This window comes from Chiloscyllium plagiosum, chromosome 33 (assembly GCF_004010195.1).
Source record: "Chiloscyllium plagiosum isolate BGI_BamShark_2017 chromosome 33, ASM401019v2, whole genome shotgun sequence".
NCBI classification, from domain to species: Eukaryota; Metazoa; Chordata; class Chondrichthyes; order Orectolobiformes; family Hemiscylliidae; genus Chiloscyllium; species Chiloscyllium plagiosum.
Genome location: NC_057742.1, coordinates 35,577,983 through 35,601,706, shown reverse-complemented (window position 1 = coordinate 35,601,706; position 23,724 = coordinate 35,577,983). Strand labels below are relative to the sequence as shown.

Genomic DNA, 23,724 nt, shown 5'->3' with positions numbered 1-23,724 from the left:
ATATTGCCTTTGGGAGGTATGGGGGGATGGGATCAGATTCTCTCTAATCTTGGGAGTAGGAGAGCACTAAGACCGGTGATGTTTTCACAACCAAAAAAACCTTAACAGAGCAGACTGTTAGTGTATGAGAAACAGGAACCAAAGTTCTTGACAATAAAAAAAATCTGCATTCAGGAAAGGTGATTTTACTTTTTTTAAATGGCATTTCAGGACGACTTCTAGAGCAACTGGCTAAACTAACTGGAGGCCTTCTGGTTAATCCACATCGTTCAAATGCTTATTGATTCCTTCAACATTTTGCAAAAACATTATTCTATAGCAGTTGTTGTACATGTTGCCAGGACTTCCTGAGAATTTCAGATTGACATTACCAACCAATTGCAGGATTTTATATACATTCAAGCAAGCTACCTCCACGACAAAGGTATTTTTGTATAATTAACAGCTTATTTACAACTTTATAGAGTTTTCATACGGTATTACATTACAATGATCATGAGGTACATTTTCATGAAACATAAAGCCAAGTCCAAACAAGTCAGATTAATTTTCAAAGTCATATCACATAGGAAGTGCCTTGTGTCTGTGCCAGTGCTCTGAAACAACTATTGAAATAGCTTTAAATCCAGTACATTAGTTCTTTTTTATTTGCCTTTTCCTATTTATGAGACAAAAATCAAATGCTCAGAACAATGGAAGTTGAAAGTCACGTGCTTCATAGCATGTGTTTTTTAAAATGTAGAATTGCAACTCAATGACAGAACAACAATGTTTAGTAAAGAGTAATAAAAATGTTCAAATTGTGTTTACTTGAACCGTGAAAGACATCCAGCAGCGCTCCGAAAGTTTGGTTGTTCTCAACTTGGATCATTTCTCCAAATGTACTTTAGCTGTCTGAGACAAGGACAAAGTCCTGGGCATTGCAGGCTTTTCAGCAGAACTGAGAGCAATTTGAGGTGAAAGAGAATATCACATTCTGTACTGCAAAGATTACTTTTTCCCCATAAATTACTGCTACCAATACTCAAGCTATATCAACAATGGATCAACACATTTTAAGTAGAACTCTTAATAGCTGCAAATTTCAAATTACTGCTTAGCACCTGAATCAGAAGAGCAAAGGTTCAAGTCCCACCACGATTGTGTAATTTACCTTCACATTCCAGTGCTGTGCTTAGGGGGTTTTGTACTGTCAAAGGTGTCAGCTTTAAAAATTGGAATTTACACGGGGCGGCACAGTGGCTCAGTGGTTAGCACTGCTGCCTCACAGCGCCAGGGATCTGGATTCAAGTCCAGCCTCAGGTGGAGGTCTGTGTGGAGTTTGCACATTCTCCCCGTGTCTGCGTGGGTTTCCTCCGGGTGCTCTGGTTTCCTCCCACAGTCCAAAGATGTGCAGGTCAGGTGAATTGGTCATGCTAAATTGCCCATAGTGTTAGGTGCATTAGTCAGAGAGAAATGGGTCTGGGTGGGTTACTCTTCAGAGGGTCGGCGTGGACTTGTTGAGCTGAATAGCCTGTTACCATACTATAGGGAATCTAATCTAAACTAATTTAAGGTACTTTTCTGCTCTTTCAGGGAGATGGAAAAGATCTTAGGTCATTATCTCAAAGAAGAGCTTGGGGGTTCTACCCATTGCCTTGGCCAATGTATATTCTTCAGTCAAATCAGAAAAACAGATTATTTAATCACTAACCCATCAGTATTCAAAATTGCTTGACACATTTCCTGCAAAACTCGAAATTTATTTCACTGACTGAAAAGTGCCAACGATACTATATAAACATAGAACATAACAGCGCAGTACAGGCCCTTCGGCCCTCGATGTTGCGCCACCTTATCATAATAATCTGAAGCCCATCCCACCTACACTATTCCACTTACATCCATATGCCCGTCCAATGACGACTTAAATGCACTTAAACTTGGCGATGTTTCTCTTTCTCTATATACAGTATATAGGGACACTGGAAGCAAAGAATACCACAGTCCGGATTGTCACTCTTCAATCACCCATTAACTGAATTATCTAATTATCATGTGGAGGTGCCGGTGTTAGACCGGGGTGGACAAAGTTAAAAATCACACAATACCAAGTTATAGTCCAATAAGTTTATTTGAAAGTACAAACTTTCGGAGCACTGCACCTTAGTCAGGTACATAGGACACAGAATTTATAAGGGGAACGTGAGGACTGCAGATGTGGAGGGGGAAGGGGACTGCATGATAAATAGGAGGATGGGAAAGGTAGGTGGAATAGTGATAGGTGGATGCAGGTAGGAGGTGATTGTGAAAGATTGGTGGAGACGGTGGAGCAGATAGGTGGAAAGGACTTTGGACAGGTAAGTCAGATCAAGAGGGTGGTGCCGAATTGAAGGGTTGGATTTGGGATGAGATGGGGAGATTTCAAAACTTAAGACAAATTTGATGCTGTGGTGGTAGTAGGGTCCCGAGGTGGAAGATGCTCTTCCTCCAGTCAGAGGGGCTTGTATTTGGTGGTGGAGGCAGCCCAGGATTTGCATGTACTTGAGGGAGTGGGAGAGGGTGCTGAAGTAGTTGGCCAAAGCCCACCTATCACCATCCCACCCAGCTTTCCCACTGTCCCACCCCCACATCCCCCTATTTATCTCTTAGTCCACTCCACATTCCTGAAGGGCTTATGCCCAAAACATCGACTCTTCTGTTCCTCAAATTCTGCCTCATCAGATGTACTTTTTCCAGGGCCACACTTTTTGACACAGAATTCATAAGTAAAGGAACAAGGTGTCATACAACTGATGTGATGTATTAGACAAACCTAGATGGCTATTCAGTTTTTAATCATTTAGAAAGGAGATGCAGGTTTCAATTGATCAATATGTAAATCCCAGAATTTCTTTCAAGTCACAGCCCCAAGGTCACTTAAGGTTTTATCATTGGATAAAAAATAAAGGCGACACGTCAGCACAGACACATTAAGGTGTGAGGTTAGAGCCTATTAGAACCCTAGCCTGGATATCACAGTGGTATTATTTACAAAGTAGGAATTTATAAAATGTCACATTGACTGACTGCCTACAGATTGTGTCCTTTTTGAACAAAATAGAATATATTGGCGAATCAAATTCACCCCATATACTTATATATGCATATATATGTGTGCATGTGCGAGTGACAGAGAGGGAGAGGGACAGTGTGTGAGAGTGTGCGCGCGCACGGAGTTCACAAGTACGATGGAATATATGCCTGTGATTGTGTGCGCGCGCTTGAGTGAGTGTATGTATGAGACAGTGTACGGACATACATATGAAAGAGGGTCCGTGTGAGTGTGTTTGCGCGAGAGTGTGAGAGAGAGACAGAGAGTGTATAGTGTGGTGAGGTCACCTGTACTGTGTCATGAACCCAAGGTCCCAGTTGAAGTCGCCTTCATGGATACCATTCTTATGAAGACTCCTTCATCACCAAAAGGTGTCCGTCTCATTCCTCCTCATTTGAACAGATGCTGTGTCTGCATAGGGCTTGTCCATAGGGGATGACTGTTTTAATATGTTTAAGGTGGAGCTAGAGAAATGCAGCATCATGAGGTTATCAATAGGCTTGTGGTAAAGTGAGTTACTGAGGTTTCCGTCCTAAATGGAGGTGCATGTGTCCAAGAATGAGACCGATTCTAAACAGTAGTCCATAATAAGTCTGATGGTGGGATGAAATCACTGTGTAGTTGTTTCACAGCTCACCATGGATCCAGAGGAGGATAATGTCAAAGTATCTGGTATCTTGTGCTGGTTGGAGGTCCTGTGCAGCAGTCTGACTCCAGGATGGGACACAGACAGACTCTAACCTCACACCTTTAATGCACTGTCTGAGCTGAGATGACACCTTTTTTCATCCATTGATAAACCCTTAAATTATCTTGGGGCTGTGACCTGAAAGAAGTTCTGAGATTTACATATCAATCAATCGAATCCAGCATCCCCATTCTAAGTGATTAAAGACTTAACAGTCATCTGGGTTTGTCGAATGCATTGCATTAGTTGTATGACGCTTTGATCTTTTACTTGTAAATTCTGTGTCCCATGATCCTGCCTCACTAGCTACCAGACAAAGGAACAGCTCCAAAATCTTATACTTTCAAATAAATCTGTTGGACTATAACCTGGTGTTGTGTGATTTTTAAATTTATCCAATTATCATTTTTTTTCTCACACCACCTGCCTCCACGGCCTTGCAGCACAGTCCATTCAACATGTTTAATAACTTACACATAATTAATGTTTAGCTGTCTACTATGGAAAATTCTACTCTCAAAGACTGTCCAGAGTATCAGTGTGAAATGAGTTGCTTAATCTGTTGTTAAGATTTTTGGCAGCTTCCTGTATACAAACTGTTTCCACCATTACAACAGTGATGACACAGAGTCATAGGGATGTGTCAAAAATACTTCAATGCTTTTAAATTGCTTTGAGATGTTCTGATTTCAGTTTCTTCACAAAATCAAAACTTTCACACCTTGCAAGTGCCAGAAAATGACCATCTCCAACAAGATACAATTTAACCATATTCCACATTGCTGAATCTCAAACATCAGCACACTTATAATACAGGTAATTTCTTATCCGGGAGTGCTGTATTTCAAAAATGATATCAAATTCCCTAGTACTGCCAGAGCATAAACGTAATTGCAGATCTGGGCTTCAGTTTTTATTTCAATGGCTATTTTTGCATGAAGTAATCTTTCTAAAAATCCCTAAAATAGTAATCCTTAAAGCTCCCTCAACGAGAAGGTAAAGCACAGGTGAGTTTTAGGGCAGATTATTTAAGGTCACTTTCCTTTCCATCTCACCTGTACCAAGCGTGTATAGCAGTAATGACATTCAAAGTAGGTGGTCTCAATGTTCCTGTGACAGAGGTCAGTGCTGCAACGGTGGCTCAGTGGGACAGCACGGTGGCTCAGTGATTAGCACTGCTGTCTCACAGCAACAGGGATCTTGGTTCGATTCCTAACTCGAGCGACTGCCTGTGTGGAGTTTGCACATTCTCATATCTGTGTGGGTTTCCTCCAGGTACTCCGGTTTCCTCCCACAATGCAAACATGTGCAGGTTAGGTGAATTGGTCATGCTAAATTGCCTATAATGATCAGGTTAGGTAAATTAGTCAGGGGTAAATATAGAATAGGGTAGGGGAATGGGTTTAGGTGGATTACTCTTTGAAGGATCGGTGTAAACCTGTTGGGCCGAAGGGCCTGTTTCAACACTGTAGGGATTCTATGAACTCTCCTGGTTAGTTCGCTCCAGTCAAATCAGTGATACGTTTCTAGCACCTGTCTTATGAGCAGATGTACTTTTTAGGATTCCTTATATCTTTAACAGATATTGCAAAACTTGTTTCTGATTCAATTTACAATTTGGATGAAATGTAAGCAATTAAATCTTGGTAAACAGAGATGCTGCAGCCTCAGGCTTGCAACAAAAATACCTGCTTTAAATAACTGAACTCTAAAGGTACATGTAGCCTCAGGGACAAAATCTATCAACAGCAATACAGAGGACTACAGAGGGCAACTGTTGCGACAATGAGCTTAATGTGATTCAAATAGTCCTCCGAACATAAACAATGTGAACTAAACTTGTGGATCTACGAACATTAAGACTGCAAGATTGAATGGCTTATTTTGCTGCCAATTCTTTTCTACTATAGATTTTACACAAAATATTTGTTACTTTCATACAACAACCTACAGTTTAGATAACATACAGGTAATTCTTCTATAATATGATGCTTACGTTCTTATGCAACCCCACATTATAGATATATCGCACGTTGGTGATGTAATCACGTTACAGCCAACACACTATTTTACAAGTTTGTCTTTAGAAACAGTGACCCCAATTCGTCAATTGGGTTAGAGCGAATTTGCGTTAACGTAACTCACATTACAGCAGAACAACCTGTAGCTATAAAGGTAAATTAAGATAATGCAGAAATAATGTTACAATAGAAGATCAACTGCGATCTGGATGAATGTGGATCAGACTCAAGAGGCCAAATGGCCTACCCTTATCTCCTGTTTTTCGATAAGAATATGCCGTCATCGTCTACTGGAATAATACCAGAAGACGAGAAGATAGTAAATGTTGTTCACTTGTTCAAAAAGGGGAGTAGAGACAACCCTGGTAACAACAGACCAGTGAGCCGTACTTGGTTGTGAGTAAAGTGTTCGAAAAGGTTATAAGAGATAGGATTTATAATCATCTAGAAAGGAACAAGGTGATTAGGGATAGTCAATAGTGTTTCGTGAAGGGTAGGTTGTGCCTCACAAACCTTATTGAGTACTTTGAGATGGTGACCAAACAGGTGGATGAGGGTAAAGCCGTTGATGTGGTGCATATGGATTTCAGTAATGGTAGGCTACTGCACAAAATACTGAGGCATGGGATTGAGGGTGATTTAGCGGTTTGAATCTGAAATTGGCTAGATGAAAGAAGACAGAGGGTGGTGGTTGATAGGAAATGTACACCCTGGAGTTCAGTTACTTGTGGTGTACCACAAGGATCTGTTTTAGATCCAATACTGTTTGTCATTTTCATAAATGACCTAAGTGAGAAAGTAGAAGGATAGGTTAGTAGATTTGCAGATGACGCGAAGGTCGGCACAGTTGTGGATAGTGCCGAAGGATGTTGTACATTACAGAGGGACATAGATAAGCTGTTTACCTGGGCTGAGAGGTGGCAAATGGAGTTTAATGCAGAAAAGTGAGAGTTGATTCACTTTGGAAGGAGTAACAGGAGTTTTGGAACCATGAGGTTATGCTGCAGCTGTACAAAACTCTGGTGTAGCTGCACTTGGAGTATTGAGTGCAGTTCTGGTCACCGCATTATAGGAAGGATGTGGAAGCTTTGGAAATAGTTCAGAGGAGATTTACTAGGATGTTGCCTGTTATGGAGGGAAGGTCTTAGGAAGAAAGGTTGAGGGACTTGAGGCTGTTTTCGGTAGAGAAAAGGTTGAGAGGTGACTTAATTGAGGCATATAAGATAATCAGAGCGTTAGATCGAGGGGACTCTTTTTCCAAGGATGATGATGGATAGCACGAGGGGGCATAGCTTCAAATTGAGGGGTGACAGTTATAGGACAGATGTCAGAGGTAGTTTGTTTACTCAGAGAATAGTAGCGGCGTGGAACATACCGCCTGCAACAGTTGTAGAATGGTCAACTTTACGGCATTTAAATGGTCATTGGATAGGCACATGGATGAGAATGGAATAGTGTAGATTAGATGGGCTTCAGATTGGTTTCACAGGGCGAGGCAATATCGAGGGTTGAAAGGCCTGTACTGTGCTGTTATGTTCTACATTCTAACGGGCAAGGCAGAATCAAGAGAACTGAGAAAGTAGGTGGCCTTGCGTGATTAGTAAACTGTTGACATTACAGCTAATACACTTGTGTCAATCATAGGATTTGGAGAAATTCAAAAAATAATGTTACAATAGTAGCATTTCACCTAATCATAGAGTCATAAAGATGTACAGAATGGAAACAGACCCTTTGATCCAACTTGTCCATGCCAACCAGATACCCAAACTCAATCTAGTCCCACTTGCCAGCACCAGGCCCACATCCCTCCAAACCCTTCCTATTCACATACCCATCCAGATGCCTCTTAAGTGTTGCAATTGTACTAGCCTCCACCACATCCTCTGGCAGCTCACTCCACACACGTACCATCCGCTGCATGAAAAAGTTGCTCCTTCGGTCTTCTTTATATCTTTCCTCTCTCACCCTAAACCTATGCCCTCTAGTCCTGGAGTCCCACACCCCAGGGAAGAGACTTTGTCTATTTATCCTATCCATGCCCCTCATGATTTTATAGAGCTCTAAGGGGTCATTTCTCAGCCTCCGATGCTCCAGAGAAAACAGCTCCAGCCTATTCAAACTCTCCCTATAGCTCAAATCTTCCAACCCTCCAACATCCTTGTAAATCTTTTCTGAACCCTTTCAGTGTTTCACAACATCCTTCCGATAGAAAGGAGACCAGAATTGCACGCTGTTTTCCCTGGAGCGTCGGAAGCTGAGGGGTGACCTTATAGAGGCTTACAAAATTATGAGGGGTATGGATAGGGTAAATAGACAAAGTCTTTTCCCTGGGGTCGGGGAGTTCAGAACTAGAGGGCATAGATTTAGGGTGAGAGGGGAAAGATATAAAAGAGATCTACGGGGCAACTTTTTCACACCGAGGATGGTACGTGTATGGAATGAGCTGCCAGAGGAAGTGGTAGAGGCTGGTACAATTGTAACATTTAAGATGCATTTGGATGGGTATATGAATAGGAAGGGTTTTGAGGGACTTGAGCCGGGTGCTGGCAGGTGGGACTAGATTGGGTTGGGATACCTGGTCGGCTTAGACGGGTTGGATCGAAGGGTCTGTTTCCATGCTGTACATCTCTATGACTCTAAGTGGCTGAACCAATGTCCTGTACAGCTTCAACATGACCTCCCAACTCCTGTACTCAATACTTTGACTGCAAAAGGAAAGTATACCAAACGTCTTCTTCACTATACTATCCACCTGCGACTCCACTTTCAAGGAGCTATGAACCTGCACTCCAAAGGACCCTCCGAAGAGCAACCCACCCAGACCCATTCCCCTACATTTACCACTTCACCTAACACTACGGGCTATTTAGCATGGCCAATTCACTTAACCTGCGCATTTTTGGACTGTGGGAGGAAACCGGAGCACCCGGAGGAAACCCACGCAGACACGGGGAGAATGTGCAAACTCCACACAGACAGTTGCCTGAGGCGGAAATTGAACCGTGTGGACTTGTTGGACAGAAGGGCCTTTTTCCACACTGTAAGTAATCTAATCTAATCTAATCCTTTTTGTTACTTGTTCAAAAAACTCAAACAAGTTTGTCAGACATGATTTTCCACTCACAAAGTCATGCTGACTATCCCTAATCAGTCCTTGCCTTTCCAAATACATGTATGCCTTGTCCCACAGGATTCTCTCCAACACTTGCCCACCACCGACGTCAAGTTCATTGGTCTATAGTTCCCTGGCTTGTCCTTACCATCCTTCTTAAACAGGGGCACCACATTAGGCAACATCCAGTCTTCCAGCACCTTCCCTGTGACTATCGATGATACAAATAACTCAGCAAGGAGCCCAGCAATCACTTCCCTCAGAGCTCTAGGGTATAACTGATCAGGTCCTAGGGATTTATCCACTTTTATGTGTTTTAAGACATTCAGCACTTCTTCCTCTGTAATATGGACATTTTTCAAGATGTCACCATCTATTTCCCTACATTCTATATTTTCCATGCCTTTTTTCACAGTAAACACTGATGCAAAATACTCGTTTAGTATCTCCCCCACCTCCTGTGGCTCCACACAAAGGCCGCCTTGCTGATCTTTGAGGGGCCCTATTCTCTCCCTAGTTACCCTTTTGTCCTTAACGTATTTGTAAAAACCCTTTGGATTCTCCTTAATTCTATTTGCCAAAGCTATCTCATGCCCCATTTTTGCCCGCATGATTTCCCTCTTAAGTATACTCCTACTGCCTTTATACTCTTCTAAGGACTCATTCAATCTATCTTGTCTATACCTGACATATACTTCCCTTCTTTTTAACCAAGTACTCAATTTCTCTTGACATTCAGCCTTCCCTACACCTATCAGCCTTTTCTTTCACCCTAACTGGAATATAATGTCGCTGGACACACGATTGAAGTTAATCTTTCAACTCTCCAGCTATGCAACAAACACTAGAGTAAGCAGTGAATCCCTCTAGTTCTAGATTCTAGTGCAGCCTTGATTTTAATCACTTCGTCATTGGTAGCTTCCCTTCACTCACACAGCTGTAAGATCTGAAATTCACTGGAAAATTTGCAGCATTTTTCCTACTTTAAGTTGCTCCTCAAAAGCCCTCTCTCTGGCCAAGGTTTTTGGTCATCTGTCTACTATGTTGTATGCAGTTCAGTGTCATATTCATATTATAATATAACTGTGACATGTTGATTATGTTGAAGGTGCTGTACAAATACAGAGGAACCTCGATTATCCAACGGACAGAGGCTGGGAGTCTTTTGTTCGGTTAATCGAATTCCGGATAATCGAATACCAGATAACAGTTTAGTCAAGCATCGCGACCATGCGATCTTGCCAAATAATCAGATATTCAGATAATTGAATGCCGGATAATTGGACAATCTGTCCAAGTAGTTGCTGTTGTTATCCATTCACCTTAGTTAGCCCATTTGCACAATTTTTACATTTCAGTTTCTAAAAGCATGGGTAATCTTGTTGAGAGAAAGTGACAAAGTTTGTTAAGAGATCCAAGCTGTGCCTCAGATTTCAAGTCAGTTACAAGAGTGTAAAGGGCTTCGTGATTCAGCTTGATACATCTAACACTGACTTAAGATGCAGTTTTGTTCACTCCATCCTGTAAAAGATGCTGTTTTTTGCTTGTGATATTCACTTTCACAAAGAGAGAATATTCCTCTTATAAGCTATGATAGCAAGCCTTTTTTCAAATGCAATGTGTATCACAGTTGGCAACTGAATTACACCGTGCATGCTTTCTCAGCTTCTTTGTATTTGCCAATGCTGGACAGTCAATCCCCCCTGTTCTGCTTCTATCCATACCTGGTACTGGAAATGTAGATCAAACAGAAATCCAGGTCCAGCTACTCTCTGAACAACAATCAGGTGTGGAGATTTGAATCTAATTAATATTTAGTACTTTGTCAATTTCTTGTGTATTTCAAAATTCTGTCAGCTGCTCGGATGCAATTTGGTCAAAATCTTCCAGCCAGAAATTATGCCACAGTCAACAGTGATTACACGTAAACTGATACATTTTATCAGCACTGTGGCTCGGACTTCCTATGGACGTGGCATGGGTAGGTGTTAATTGTTCAGGTTTAGTTTTAAGTGAATGCATAAACCTTCCTGATACAATTCCTTCTATCGATCACTGTTAATCCAGGTTCCATGCCTGTGATTAACAGTGGAAATACCCTGAGGTTAATTTCTACTTAAGTACAGGGCAGCAAACCCAAGATTTCAATGTTAAGGTCAGTGTCAAAGACATTCTCAGAGGGGGCCAGGGTGTGTACTTCTACCTATCTGAAGGTTAAACTTCCAAGGTAAATATGCGTGTGGGACTAAACATTCACCTCAATTACCATTGGGAGCTCTGAACTAAACTTAAAACATACCTCCTATCAACTTCCTATCTCTATCTTGATTTGGTTTTTGGTTGATTTCTTAAGTATTTCCTATGATTCGTTGATGACATAAAAGATTTGGGCTAGGAGTAAGTTCAATGAATATACATTAACCTCATGAGAGAATGACCAGCTCTCGGTTTAAGTAACCAGATCCTCAGAGAAAAAAAAATCATACTCACTTTTACATCCCAGACAATTCTCTTGAGGAGATCACCATGCAATTTAAACATTAAAAAATAGCCATAGATCAAATAAGGTAAAAAGAAACATAATATTGATTCCAGGCAGCGCTACTCTCCTTTGTACTATATTCGACTCAATGTTAAAGCAAATCTCTGCCGATGGACAAGTTAAACAAAACATGGTGTCATACTAAAACAAATACATTCTGGGTTAGGAACAAACTACTTCAGGCACTGGAATTTATACTGAAACCAACAAATGCTGGAGATCACAGCTTCCATAGAGAGACAGCTTCCATAGACTCAAAGCTCAAACAAATTCTGGGTTAACTGAGAGTTATTCATTAGATAACTGATAGGACTAAGGCAAACTGACCAAAGTTTCTCCATGCTTGATCGCTGGTCAGTGATCTTGCCTGATTTCACCTGTGACACCAGCAAAGCTCTTGTAACTCAGCTTGTGGCCACAGTGGAGAAGGACCAAAGAAAAAGACACAATACTGATTTCTATCCAGTGATCCCACTGGAACAGCTTGTGTCTGAAGCCTGGATCATGCATGGCTGAGAAGCTACCCTTTATGGAATAACTTTATAATAGTCATTGCCTATTTAATAATGTCTCAAGAAGAGTTAATGCCTCGGGAATATTGAATAATTGTTAAAGGAGGAGAAAACTTTGCCTGACAGATCAGTGAACTTTAATCAGTTCTTCATCCAATTATGGTTTCTCCCTAAATGTTGACACCCTCCCTCTTATGAGCTAGCTTCAGGATTTGGAAGTTATAGGCTTTCCGACATGACAAAAGCTTTCTTTCAAATTCTTCCACACGATTTGGTAATGTTGGCAAGGTCAGCATTTATTGCTGATCTCGAATTACCCTTGAGATGATAGTGTTTAGCCACTTGCATGAATCACAGCAGTTCATATAGTTCAGGTATATTCACAGTGCTGTTGAGCAGAGAGTTGCAAGATTTTGACTCAGTGACGGTTGAGGAGTGATGATATCGATCCCAGTTAGTTTGGTGCGTGGCTCGGAGGGAACCTTTTAAGTGATGGTTTTCCCCATGTATCCTTTGTCCCTGTTCTTCTAGGTGATAGAAATCACAAGTTTGTTGAAAGAGTTTTGGTAAGTAACTCTATTGAAACCTGCCTTTGGTACACATTTAGCCACTGCATCAGTGGTGGAGGGAGTTAAAAGTTTAAATTGGTGGATACAGTAATGATTAAGAGGACTGCTGTGGCCTGTTCTTGAAGCTGCACTGATCCAGTTAAGTTCAGAGTATTCCATCACATTTCTGACTTGCACTGCGTGGATGATGGACAGGCATTGGGGAGACAGGAGGTGAGTTACGTACATCAGAAATGCCAGCTTGTGATCTGCTCTTGTATTGATAGTGTGAGTGATCATATCATTTTCTGGTCAACAAAATGCTGTTTATGCTAGAATTAAAGCATAAACATTTATCTTAAATCTCCAAGTCATAATTAACAAAATTATATTGGAAGCAGCATAACATTACAGTCTAATATCTTTAAAAACAAGCACACCGGTACAGTACTGAGTCCTGCAGAGGGCTCCATCACTGGTTTGTGCCAAGTCAGCAGTTTGTTTGCTACAACTATTTTCAGTCCTACTGCAGAAGTGGCAAGAAAAATATAAATCAGGCGCTGTCTCCCAGTTGTGTTCAGGGTCCACTGCAGCAGAGTTCATGTGCTCAGAGTGAATGGTGAAAACAGAACTGATCTCAGTTGTAACCTTCTCCAGGGTTAAACTGCCTGTTAACACTCAGTACCTCAGCTCACATACAGAAACTGCCTTAGGAGGAATGACTGTGGTAGTGAACGAGCACAACAAAAATTATGGCTTTCAGCAGACATTGGGAGATTTTCTTTTTTTTTGGAGAAAAGGAGAGCAATTTCTGTATGCCAGCTTCACAGCAGATGCACTGGTAAAATTCACTTGTGGGAGGATAGGTGAGATAAGGCCATCTACAGCAGAAAAAAGTTTAAAAGGCTAGTCAAGCAAAATAGTGCTCATCTTCAAGGAATGGGAGAAATTGGACAGAAATTAACCTCAAAAGAGTTAACATCATCCAATTCAGTGGGGCAGCTCTTTCAAAAGCACTTTTCAGATATGCTTGGATTATTTTCAAGGTAGTTTTTGCTTTTATACATTCACACGTGGGCATCACTGGATAGACCAGCACTCATTGGGAGGTTCACAATATAAAATTGCACAGTTATAAGGTTCAAGGACCTCCAAGTCCGACCATGTCAGATGACCTAGGACTCTGCTTCCCCCCCTTTGCAACTGGATCGTCGACTTCCTGACCCGCAGATGACAATCAATAAGGGTAGGTAACAACACCTCCTTTACAATAATCCTCAACACCACTGCCCCACAAGGCTGCCCCATCAGCCACTTACTATATTACTTATACATTCACCTCTGTGAGGGCAAATTCAGCTCCAACTCCATTTACAAACTTGCTGGCGACATGACCATAGTGGATCGGATCAGATCTCAAACAATGATGAAACAGAGTCCAGGAAAGAGATAGTCAGCTTATTGGAATGGTGTAAAAACAACAATCTCTCCCTCCATGTCAGCAAAACCAAGGAGCTGGTCATCAACTTCAGAAAGCGGAGTGGAGAACAGGCCAGTCTGTACCAATGGGAATGAGGTGGAGCTTCAAATTCCTCAAAATAAATATCCATCACAACCTAGTATGGTAATTGCTCTGCCCAAGACCACAAGAAATTATAGAGTGGTAAATGCATCACAAAAACCAGCCTTCCTTCCATTGACTCCATCTATACTTCCCGCTGCCTCAAGAAAGCCATCAACATAATTAAAGACCGTTCCCACCTTGATTATAATCTCTTCCATCAGGCAGAAGATACAAAAGTTTGAAAGTTCATACCAATAGATTTAAGAACAGTTTCTTCCCCACTGTTATCAGACTTAAGAACAGACCTCTCATACATCAGAGTTGATCTATCTCTGCACCTTTTCTGTAACTGTAACATTATATTCAGCGTTCTTTTACCCTGATGTACTCAATAAGGTGTGATTTATCCCGGTAGCATGTAAACCCATACTTTTTGCTATATCACAGAACATGTGACAATAAGAAATCAAATCAGATAAGGCTACCTAGAGGGGTACAACAAGATCAACTCTGCACATCACATCAGAGGATTGGTTAGAGGAATATGCCATTTAATACAGAATTCATCTAATCATGGGAAGGACATACTGTCTCTGAATGATGCAGAAGCAACCTACAACAGCCCTCCACACTATCCACAACTCCACCAACCTTCATGTCATCGACAAACTTACTAATCCACCCTTCCACATCCTCATCCAAGTTATGTATGAAAATCACGAAGAGCCCAGCTCCCAGAATAGATCTGAAGAACACCACTGGTCACCTTGCACCAGGCTGAATACTTTCCATCTACTACCATCCTCTGGCGTCTGTGGGCCAGCCAATTCTGTATCCAGACAGCAAATTTTCCCTGTATCCCATGACTCTTTTCTTTCTGAATGAACCCCATGGTGGTGGGTGCATGGAATGCACTGCCAGCAGTGGTAGTAGAGTCAGATACATTTGGAACATTTAAGCAACTCTTGGATAGGCACATGGATGATAGTAAAACATAGGGTATGAAGGCTAGTTTGACCTCAGAGTAGGATAAAAGGTCGGCACACCATCGAGGGCCGAAAGGCCTGTACTGTGCTGTACTGCTCTACATTCTATGTTCAAGAAAATACTAAACGACAAACAATTTAGTTCTGGAAATTACACATAAAGCACTCTTAACCTGGAGAACATTCCAAATCACTCCACAGAAGAAAAGGCAATAGGTAAGAGAATGGACTGCATGTCACGGAGAGAGAAATTAGGAGCAGTAAACTGAGGTTTGAATAAGACAATGGGCTTTGGGAAGGTTCTTCATACTGGACAAGGGAGAGAGCAGAATTCTGAGAAACGTGTTAAGAGTTCCGACCGTAGTCAGAAATATATGTCACCAACACACATGGCTGGCCAGCAGGACATGCCCTTAATTTTGTCAACAGTGGCTCATTAATCAGGTTTGATGGCCAGTCCTGAATGGCCGCCTGCCTGTAAAAGCTGCCAGCCAATCAGAGAACCAGCAGCACCACCACAAGGAGATGCACTCAATGGCACTTGAATTCTCATAAAATTCAAATGTTGGAGAGCAATCCTGCTGGAAGAAATCACTAGAGTTATAGGGCTCTGTTCCCTGCTCATGGGCCTATCCTTGAATGAAAACTATAGCAACTTTGTTTTATTTTCCACTGTACCTCAACTAATCAGCAACATAGAAGCTAAGGCAGAACCAAGATTAGGTATTTTGTGGCAGGTGGCTAATTTGCTGAAGGTTCCTCCAACTATCTACAAGGCTTGGCAGAAGGTTGAAATAATGTCCAATTGCCTGGGTGAATGAAGTGGCTCTACAACATTCAGGACAAAACAGTCCCCTTGGTCGACACCCCATCCCATTAGTCTATCACACACAGACCTGACACCACTGACATACCTTGGCTGCAGTACGTACTATCCACACTATGGCAGGTCATTGTGCCGTCTTCAGTAGCATCTCCAAAACCATCAAACACAAACACATAGGATCAAAGTAGCAGGTTCATGAGAACGCCATCGTGACTATCAGAATCATTCATACATCTCCACTCCTTCATCCCAAGGTCAAAATCACTGAACCCAACAGCACTGAGGACACTAATCACAGACACTGTGTAAATCAAGGCAATGATCCACCCTTACTAAAGGGTACTAGGAATCAACAATTAATGTGAGTCATGCCAGCGATTTGACAAGTATCACTGACTTGTTGAGAAAATAAAGCCAAAAAGATTGCCTTAACAAAGTTTTCCTTACAACTAGCCTGTTAAGACAAGAACATTATTTTTAATATACTAAATACAGGCTTTGCATGATTTTCAGGATTGCTAATACATTTTTAAACCAGCAGCACCAAGTCACATTCACAGAGTGATATAGCACAGAAACAGATCCTTCAGTTCAACCAGTCCATGGCGACCATAATCCCAAATGAAACCAGCCCCACATAATAAAAAATATACAAATACCGTGCAGGCCATTCTCATAGAGGGACAATAATGGTACTACATTGTACAAGTGGGATAGACGCAGAATTTTGAAATATAAATAGGCATGAAATAGCTCTTAAGTCCTGAGGCACAAAGAGGTTTGCTGTTAGTGCTCTATTCATGTAGTATTGTCATTAGAAAATAAAGCATTGTTGCCAATGTTTGCCTCATTCCTCAACCGATCAATATTGCAATTCCCACTTCACAAAAAGGAGTGGCTCCAGGGTTGAGTAACTTCAGTTTTGAGATTAAGAAGACAGTTTGGGTTTGCATTCTGTGAAGAAGAGAGAGTTGAGACAAGGTCTGAAGTATGCAAAATCACGAGATAAATGGATAGAGCAAACAGGGAGAAAATGTTCCCATTTGTGAAAGGATAGAGAATTGGTAAAAATAGTAAAAAAGTGATATGAAATAGAACATTTTCTCACAGCGAGTGGTTCTGGAATGCACTGCCTGTGAGGTTGGTGGAGGTAAATTCAATGGAGGCATTCAATGGTGAATTACACATTATTTGAAAAGAAAAAACATACAGAATTATGGGAGAAGGCAAGAGATTGCTCTTTGTGAAATGCTCATTCAGAGCACTGGTTCAACATAATGGGTCAAAAGTGACCTCGTCCTGTACGGTATGAATTTTGTGATTCCAATGGGCAGATTGGTTGAATCCCACTTATCTGTCGTGTGGGCCACATCCTGAGCACAAAACACAAAGCAGATCCACTCTCTCGAACCAAAGAAAGGCAACAACAGATGGCCATAAAGCTAAGCAAGCTACTCCTTTAAATAGTTTGATTCATTTCAATGGTCTAATAGAAGTGATATGAAGTAATGATTTCACTGGTGGTCTCCTCTGGAAATAATCCATTCAATATAGCCGGCTGCTACTAACATAATGCATTACAGACAATGACAGAATAGCTGCTGACTGCTGAATTACAGGTGTGCAACTTTCCAAATTGTCTGGATCAGTAGACAGTCTGTGGATGATCCAAAACCAACAGTGGATCCAATGCAGCTGCAACTCATTCATCAACTACTTTTCAGGCTATCGAGGCAAGCGCAAGCTTGATGCAGACAGGCAACACGAGACCAAATCCTGAGAGATATTGGTGCAAAGTACAGCTGAAGGCAACACAGATGGATAACAGGGCTATCTGTTATAGCTCCATAAACAAATGTATGACTGCATTTCGTATGGCTCCTTTCCCAAAGAACAGAGTAGCTTTGTAACACACAACTTTATTGCTGAGAACACTTTAATGCCGAGAAAATGTTTTTCTTTGGGGGAGGGTGGAGAGTGGTCAGAGAATTCATACAAATGTCAATGTATACTATAATGTAGTGTGTTTGATGACTTAGATCACAGTTCAAAAATAAAAACATTCACAGGCAGGAAACAATTACAGGTGAACCGAAACTGAGTTGAAGGCCGTTTCAAAACTAAAATGAGACAGTTCAGTTTTGGATACGACTTTGAAAGCAAAAGAGTAGGTAAGAGGTAGCTAAGAGTTCCATTCCTTATGGAGGGGTGAAGGAGAGAACAGTATTGAAGACCACATACAGAGCAGCAAAGATTTACAAGCTGAGAGGAAGTTGCAGAGGTAGGATGGAGCAAAACTGAGAAGAAATCTGGAAAGAAAAGAATTTTATATAAAATAGATTGTATCAAAGAGAGCCAACATAGGTTCATGAGGATGGGAAGGAACTGGTAAATGGGATTAGTGTAGGATGGGAGCCAGGTTGCTGCAACTGAGTTTATAAAGGATGGAAATCAATTCCAGAGGTGGGAAAAGCCTGTTTCAGTTACCAAAGGAAATGTATAAAATCTTGTGCAAGTGGATATAAACAGCCTTGGTAATGCAGAGATCATGGGAAACTCAGGTCTGGTTGGAACACAGCACCAGGATCTGGCATGTGGGGTTACATACAGCTGACCATTGAAATAAAGTCTCTAGTCTATTGGCTACAAGATATGAAAAGGGTTTGGGCAGTTTCAATTTCAGTGCTTTACGTCAAATATACAAAATTGTACCAAATTGATGCTCAATTAACAGGGCTACTCCAAGAAGCAACAGCTTCTATGTTTTTAACATAGGGATGTCTAAAGCTTGGGTAGATTAGAAGATCTTCAATTCTAATATTATACACCTGAGTCTGATTTTGAGACCAAATACACAAAATAGAAAGCATTCCATTTCTCAGCATCAACTTTCTTGAACCAAATGAAGAGACATTTCACAACCAAAACATACTCTCTTCAAGAATAAATTAATTCTCACTTTGATTGCAAATTGCTGGTTCAATCTGAACACATGCATTAATTCAGAGCTCATGAAGTAACTACCGCAGAAGTTCTTCAGTTTAATCACTGGAAGTACAGAGTTTGAGGTTAAACATTAACTTACAGAACCTACATTATCATATCTTCTGGGATTTTGAAGTCATTTCGAAATATTTTTGGAACGTAATTAATTTAACATTTAAAAATAAGCAACAATAGAAATATCAGAACACACATGGTTCATTAGTGTCTGAAATAAGAATAACAACAATATCATGTATGTATATAGCATGTTTGGGGGAGAAGAGTTCCAAGGCACTTCACAGAAGTGTATTCAAACAGAAGTTTAAAAAGAGATTTTGACTTGGAGCTTGGTCAAAGATGGATTTCAAGGAGAAGAGGGATTCAGGGAGACAATTCCCCATGGACAACAAAAGAACAGCCACCATTAAAATGTAAAGGGGGAAGTGTCTTTTTCCTTGGGGGGGTTGGATTTCAAGACATGGGAACATATTTTTAAGATGAGACGAGAGAAATTTTAAAAGGAGGTGAGGGGAAAGTATTCGAGGGTGGTTCGTGTGTGGAATAAACCTCCTGATGAAGTGGTGAATTGAGGCACATTTACAATCCTTAAAAGTACATGAATAGGAACGGTTTGAACAGGTATGGGCCAGTAACAGGCAGGTAGGACTAGTTTAGTTTGGAATCATGCTTGGCATGGTCTGGTTGGACCGAAGGGTCTGTTTCCGTGTGTGACTCTTCTCTGCCACTTCTGGAAGTCAACTGTGCTTGAAGATTTAAGCAGATGGCCTGCAGGGGAACTGGAGAAAGACATCCCAGAAGTGTAGAGACATACTGGTGATGGGGAGGATGAGGTTGGAAGTTCAAATCGATATGAAACACAGTCCCAAAGTTGTAACGGTTCTTATTTAGCAGAAAGTGTCAAGAGAAAGAAATGGAATCAGTGTCTGGGACAAAGATTGTGGAGGGAGCCATGGACAAGACCTTCTGTCCTTGCAATATTTGTAGTCATAGAGTCATAGCTTGTCTATTTATTCTATCTATGCCCCTCCTAATTTCATAAACTACTTTAAGGTCAATTAGAAGAAATATCAGTTCATCCAGGATAACAGCACAAAACCAATACAGAGATCAAGGATTATGGTAGTGGTTAGGTGGAGTTGGTTACAGCATACAATTGAAAATAGTGCTGTAAATTTAGATGATGAAACTGAGTAGCAACATGCACAATTGTTGCAAATTATGATGAGCTCAAGATAGATTCGAAGGGAATTGCATTCAAGCAATCCTTTTTAAGCACCACTTGTTATTTGGGGAGAGTGTGGTACAGGAGAAAAGGACTACATGGACTGCAGTCCCACCTTTCAGAGCTGGAAATGTGTTGCTGGAAAAGCGCAGCAGGTCAGGCAGCATCCAGGGAACAGGAGAATCGACGTTTCGGGGATAAGCCCTTCTTCAGGAATGGCAAATTTACAGCACCTTTCAGTCCCACCCTAGCATCACCTAACCTGTTAGGCAATAGGAAAGCAACGGTGTTCGCCCAGGGAAAAGTAACAGCCTTGTGTCAGCCAACATAAAAAAAGGGAAAGTTTACCTACAAACATATTTTCAAAATATCATCATATTCTGCCAGACACCAGACACAGAATCTAACTGCTCTGCAGACCATTCGCTCCATCAGGTTTGTGCTGGCTCCTTGACCAAATCCAATTAATCTCACTCTTCCTCTCTAGTTTTTAAATATAAATTACAGTTTGAACTTTACTCTGGGATCAGCTTCCAGTTCCCACCTAGAACCCAAGGGGACCCTGAGAGGCCTCATGTCCCACGATCCAGCCCCTCCACTTACTTGTTGGTCTGATGGTAGAGCGTCTCCATCCCGGCAGCAAGTCGGAGCAAGGGGCCGAGGCCGAGGCCGGTGCCGGGGTCTCTCCCTGTCCCGGTCCCGGGGCCTATCCCGCTGTGGCCGGATTTCCCGCTCTCCCTCTCTCACACACGGACACGTCAGCAGCCGCTGCCTCGGGCCCCGATCGATCTGGATCCGGGTCCAGGCCCAGGCCCGAGCCCTGCCCCCACCCTCTGTCTCTGTCTCTGTGTCTCCCGCAGCCGCCTCCCCCCGGGTCTCGCTCTCGGATGTTGCTGAAGATTCACGCAGCAGCTTCAGAGACCCGACTCCCGCAGTGAGGAGGAGCCACGGAGAGAGAAACCGGAGCACAGCCGCACCAGTAACCGGAGCGGATCCCGATCAGAAACCAGAGCGGATCCTGATCAGAAACCGGAGCGGATCCTGATCAGAAACCGGAGCGGATCCCGATCAGAAACCGGAGCGGATCCCGATCAGAAACCGGAGCGGATCCCGATCAGAAACCGGAATGGATCCCGATCAGAAACCGGAGCGGATCCTGATCAGAAACCGGAGCGGATCCCGATCAGAAACCGGAGTGGATCCAGATCAGAAACCGGAGCGGATCCCGATCAGAAACCGGAATGGATCCAGATCAGAAACCGGACCGGATCCCGATCAGAAACCGGACCAGATCCCAATCAGAAACCGGAGCGGATCCCGATCAGTAACCGGAGTGGATCCTTATCAGAAACCGGAGCGGATCCTGTTCAGAAACCGGAGTGGATCCAGATCAGAAACTGGAGCAGATCTGCATCAGGAGGAGAGCAGATCAGGATCAGAAACCGGAGCAGATCCCGATCAGTAACCGGAGCAAATCTGGATCAGAAACCGGAGCGGGTCCCGATCAGAAACCGGAGCGGGTCCCGATCAGAAACCGGAGCAGATCCGGATCCGAAACCGGAGCGGGTCCCGATCAGAAACCGGAGCGAATCCAGATCAGAAACCTAAGCGGATCCGGATCAGAAACCGGAACGGGTCCCGATCGGAAACTTGAGCAGGATCCAGATTTTGGTCAGAAACAGGAGCAGATTCAGAACCGGGTTGGAAACCAGTACCGATAAAATCGGAAACTGGTGCAGATCTGGATCCAGATAAGAAACTGGAGTAGATTCAGATCCTGCCGCTGGATCAGAAACCGGAGGAAATCTTAATTCAGATCAGAAGCTGAAGTAGATCCAACTCCACAACAGAATTTGGAATACATCCAACTATATCTGGATCAGAAAATGGAGTAGCTATTGATACAGATCACAACTGAAGAAAATTCAGATCAGATCCAGGAGCAAATCAGGATAAGAAACAGCAGAGGACCAGTGACAGGAGCAGATCAAGATCAGAGCTGGCAGCAATTTAGATCAGGTATAGGAACAGATGCAAATCAGAGACAGGAGCAAGACAGATGGCCAAAAGTTAGGCCAATACGGTAGGTTTTAGGAAAGTTCTCATATAAGACACGGAAAGTCCAGTTGGAGAATTCCAGAACTTTGTATTATATTACAGAAAGCAGTGCTGTGAAGAATACAATTGAGTCAAACTCTGCACAATTTTACAAGCGTTTATTTGCAGAGTTACACATGACGAGCAAGCACCTAACTGAAAAGGCATACTTTTGACTTGTTCAGTATGATTGCAGGAGAAAGTGAGGACTGCAGATGTCTGAGATCAGGAATTCCTGACAAAGGGCTTATGCCCGAAATGTCGAATCTCCTGCTCCTCAGATGCTACCTGACCTTCTGTGTTTTCCATCATTACACAGTATAGAACATAGAACAATACAGTGCAGAACAGGCCCTTCGGCTGTCAATGTTGCGCCGACCTGTAAACTATTCTCAGCTCGTCCCCCTACACTATCCCAAAATCATTATGTGCATATCTAAGGATTGTTTAAATCTCCCTAATGTGGCTGAGTTGACTGCAATAGCAGGTAGGGCATTCCACGCCCTTACCACTCTCTGCGTAAAGAACCTGCCTCTGACATATGATGGCACAAAAGTGCACCTCTAGTTACTGCCCATAGCCTGCATATAATTAGACAAAATTAACATACAGTCAGTACAGAGACAACCTTGACAGCTAAAGTTAAAAATCACACAAAACCAGGTTATAGTCCAGCAGGTTTATTTAGTAGTACTAGCTTTCAGAGCGCTGTAGCAATACTCCAAAAGCTAGTACTTCCAAATAAACCTGTTGGACTATAACCTGGTGTTGTGTGATTTTTAACTTTGTCCACCCCAGTGCAACACTGGAACTGCCTCATCTTGACAACTAAAGACGTGGCCATCAATTGCAAGACAAAGGAAATCAGTGAAGCCAGAATTAGAGCAGATAGTAAGACTTGAGAATATTCCACACATGAATATGTGTATTTGCCAATACTTCCTTCCAATTGATTCCATCACAAACCTTCATGACAGCTTCTTAATGGGAAACTACCATTAAGATCTTGTCATATTGTGATTTCATGTTCCCTGCTACTGGAGGCTAACAGTGCCATCATAGGTAGGAATATCTAATTAAACCTGCAAGTTTACATTTTACTGGCAAACATGAATCACAATAATGCCAAATGTAAATGCAGAATTGTAACTGCCAAAGCCATTTTTATCACTACTCATTTGGGTGTGAGCACAAGTCCAATACGGAGCTTTCAGGTAAGTCATAAAGTCACAGAGATGTAACAGACCCTTCGGTCCAACTCGCCCATGCCAACCAGATATCCTCACCTAATCTAGTCCTATTTGTCAGCACATGGCCCAAATCTCTCTAAACCCTTCCTATTCACATATCCAATCAGATGCCTTTTAAATGTTGTAATTGTACCAGCCTGCACCACTTCCTCTGGCAATTCATTCCGTACCCGCACCACCCTTTGTGTGAAAACGTTGTCCTTTAGGTTTCTTTTTAATTTTTCCCCTCTCACCTTAAACCTATGTCCTCTAGTTCTGGAGTCCCCCACCCCAG

At 42.2% G+C, this 23,724-nt stretch overlaps 1 protein-coding gene across 2 annotated transcripts in view; it reads right to left on the bottom strand.

Annotated features, from left to right (window-relative positions):
• gosr2 (golgi SNAP receptor complex member 2) overlaps positions 1-21,178 on the bottom strand; it is a 64,307-nt gene extending 43,129 nt beyond the window's left edge. For both annotated transcript variants that reach the window (XM_043675306.1, XM_043675307.1), the window contains exon 1: positions 20,707-21,178. In XM_043675306.1, the coding sequence (XP_043531241.1) occupies positions 20,707-20,735 (29 nt within the window). In that variant the 5' untranslated portion in view covers positions 20,736-21,178. The remainder of the gene's footprint in view (positions 1-20,706) is intronic.
• Positions 21,179-23,724: the final 2,546 nt, after the last annotated feature.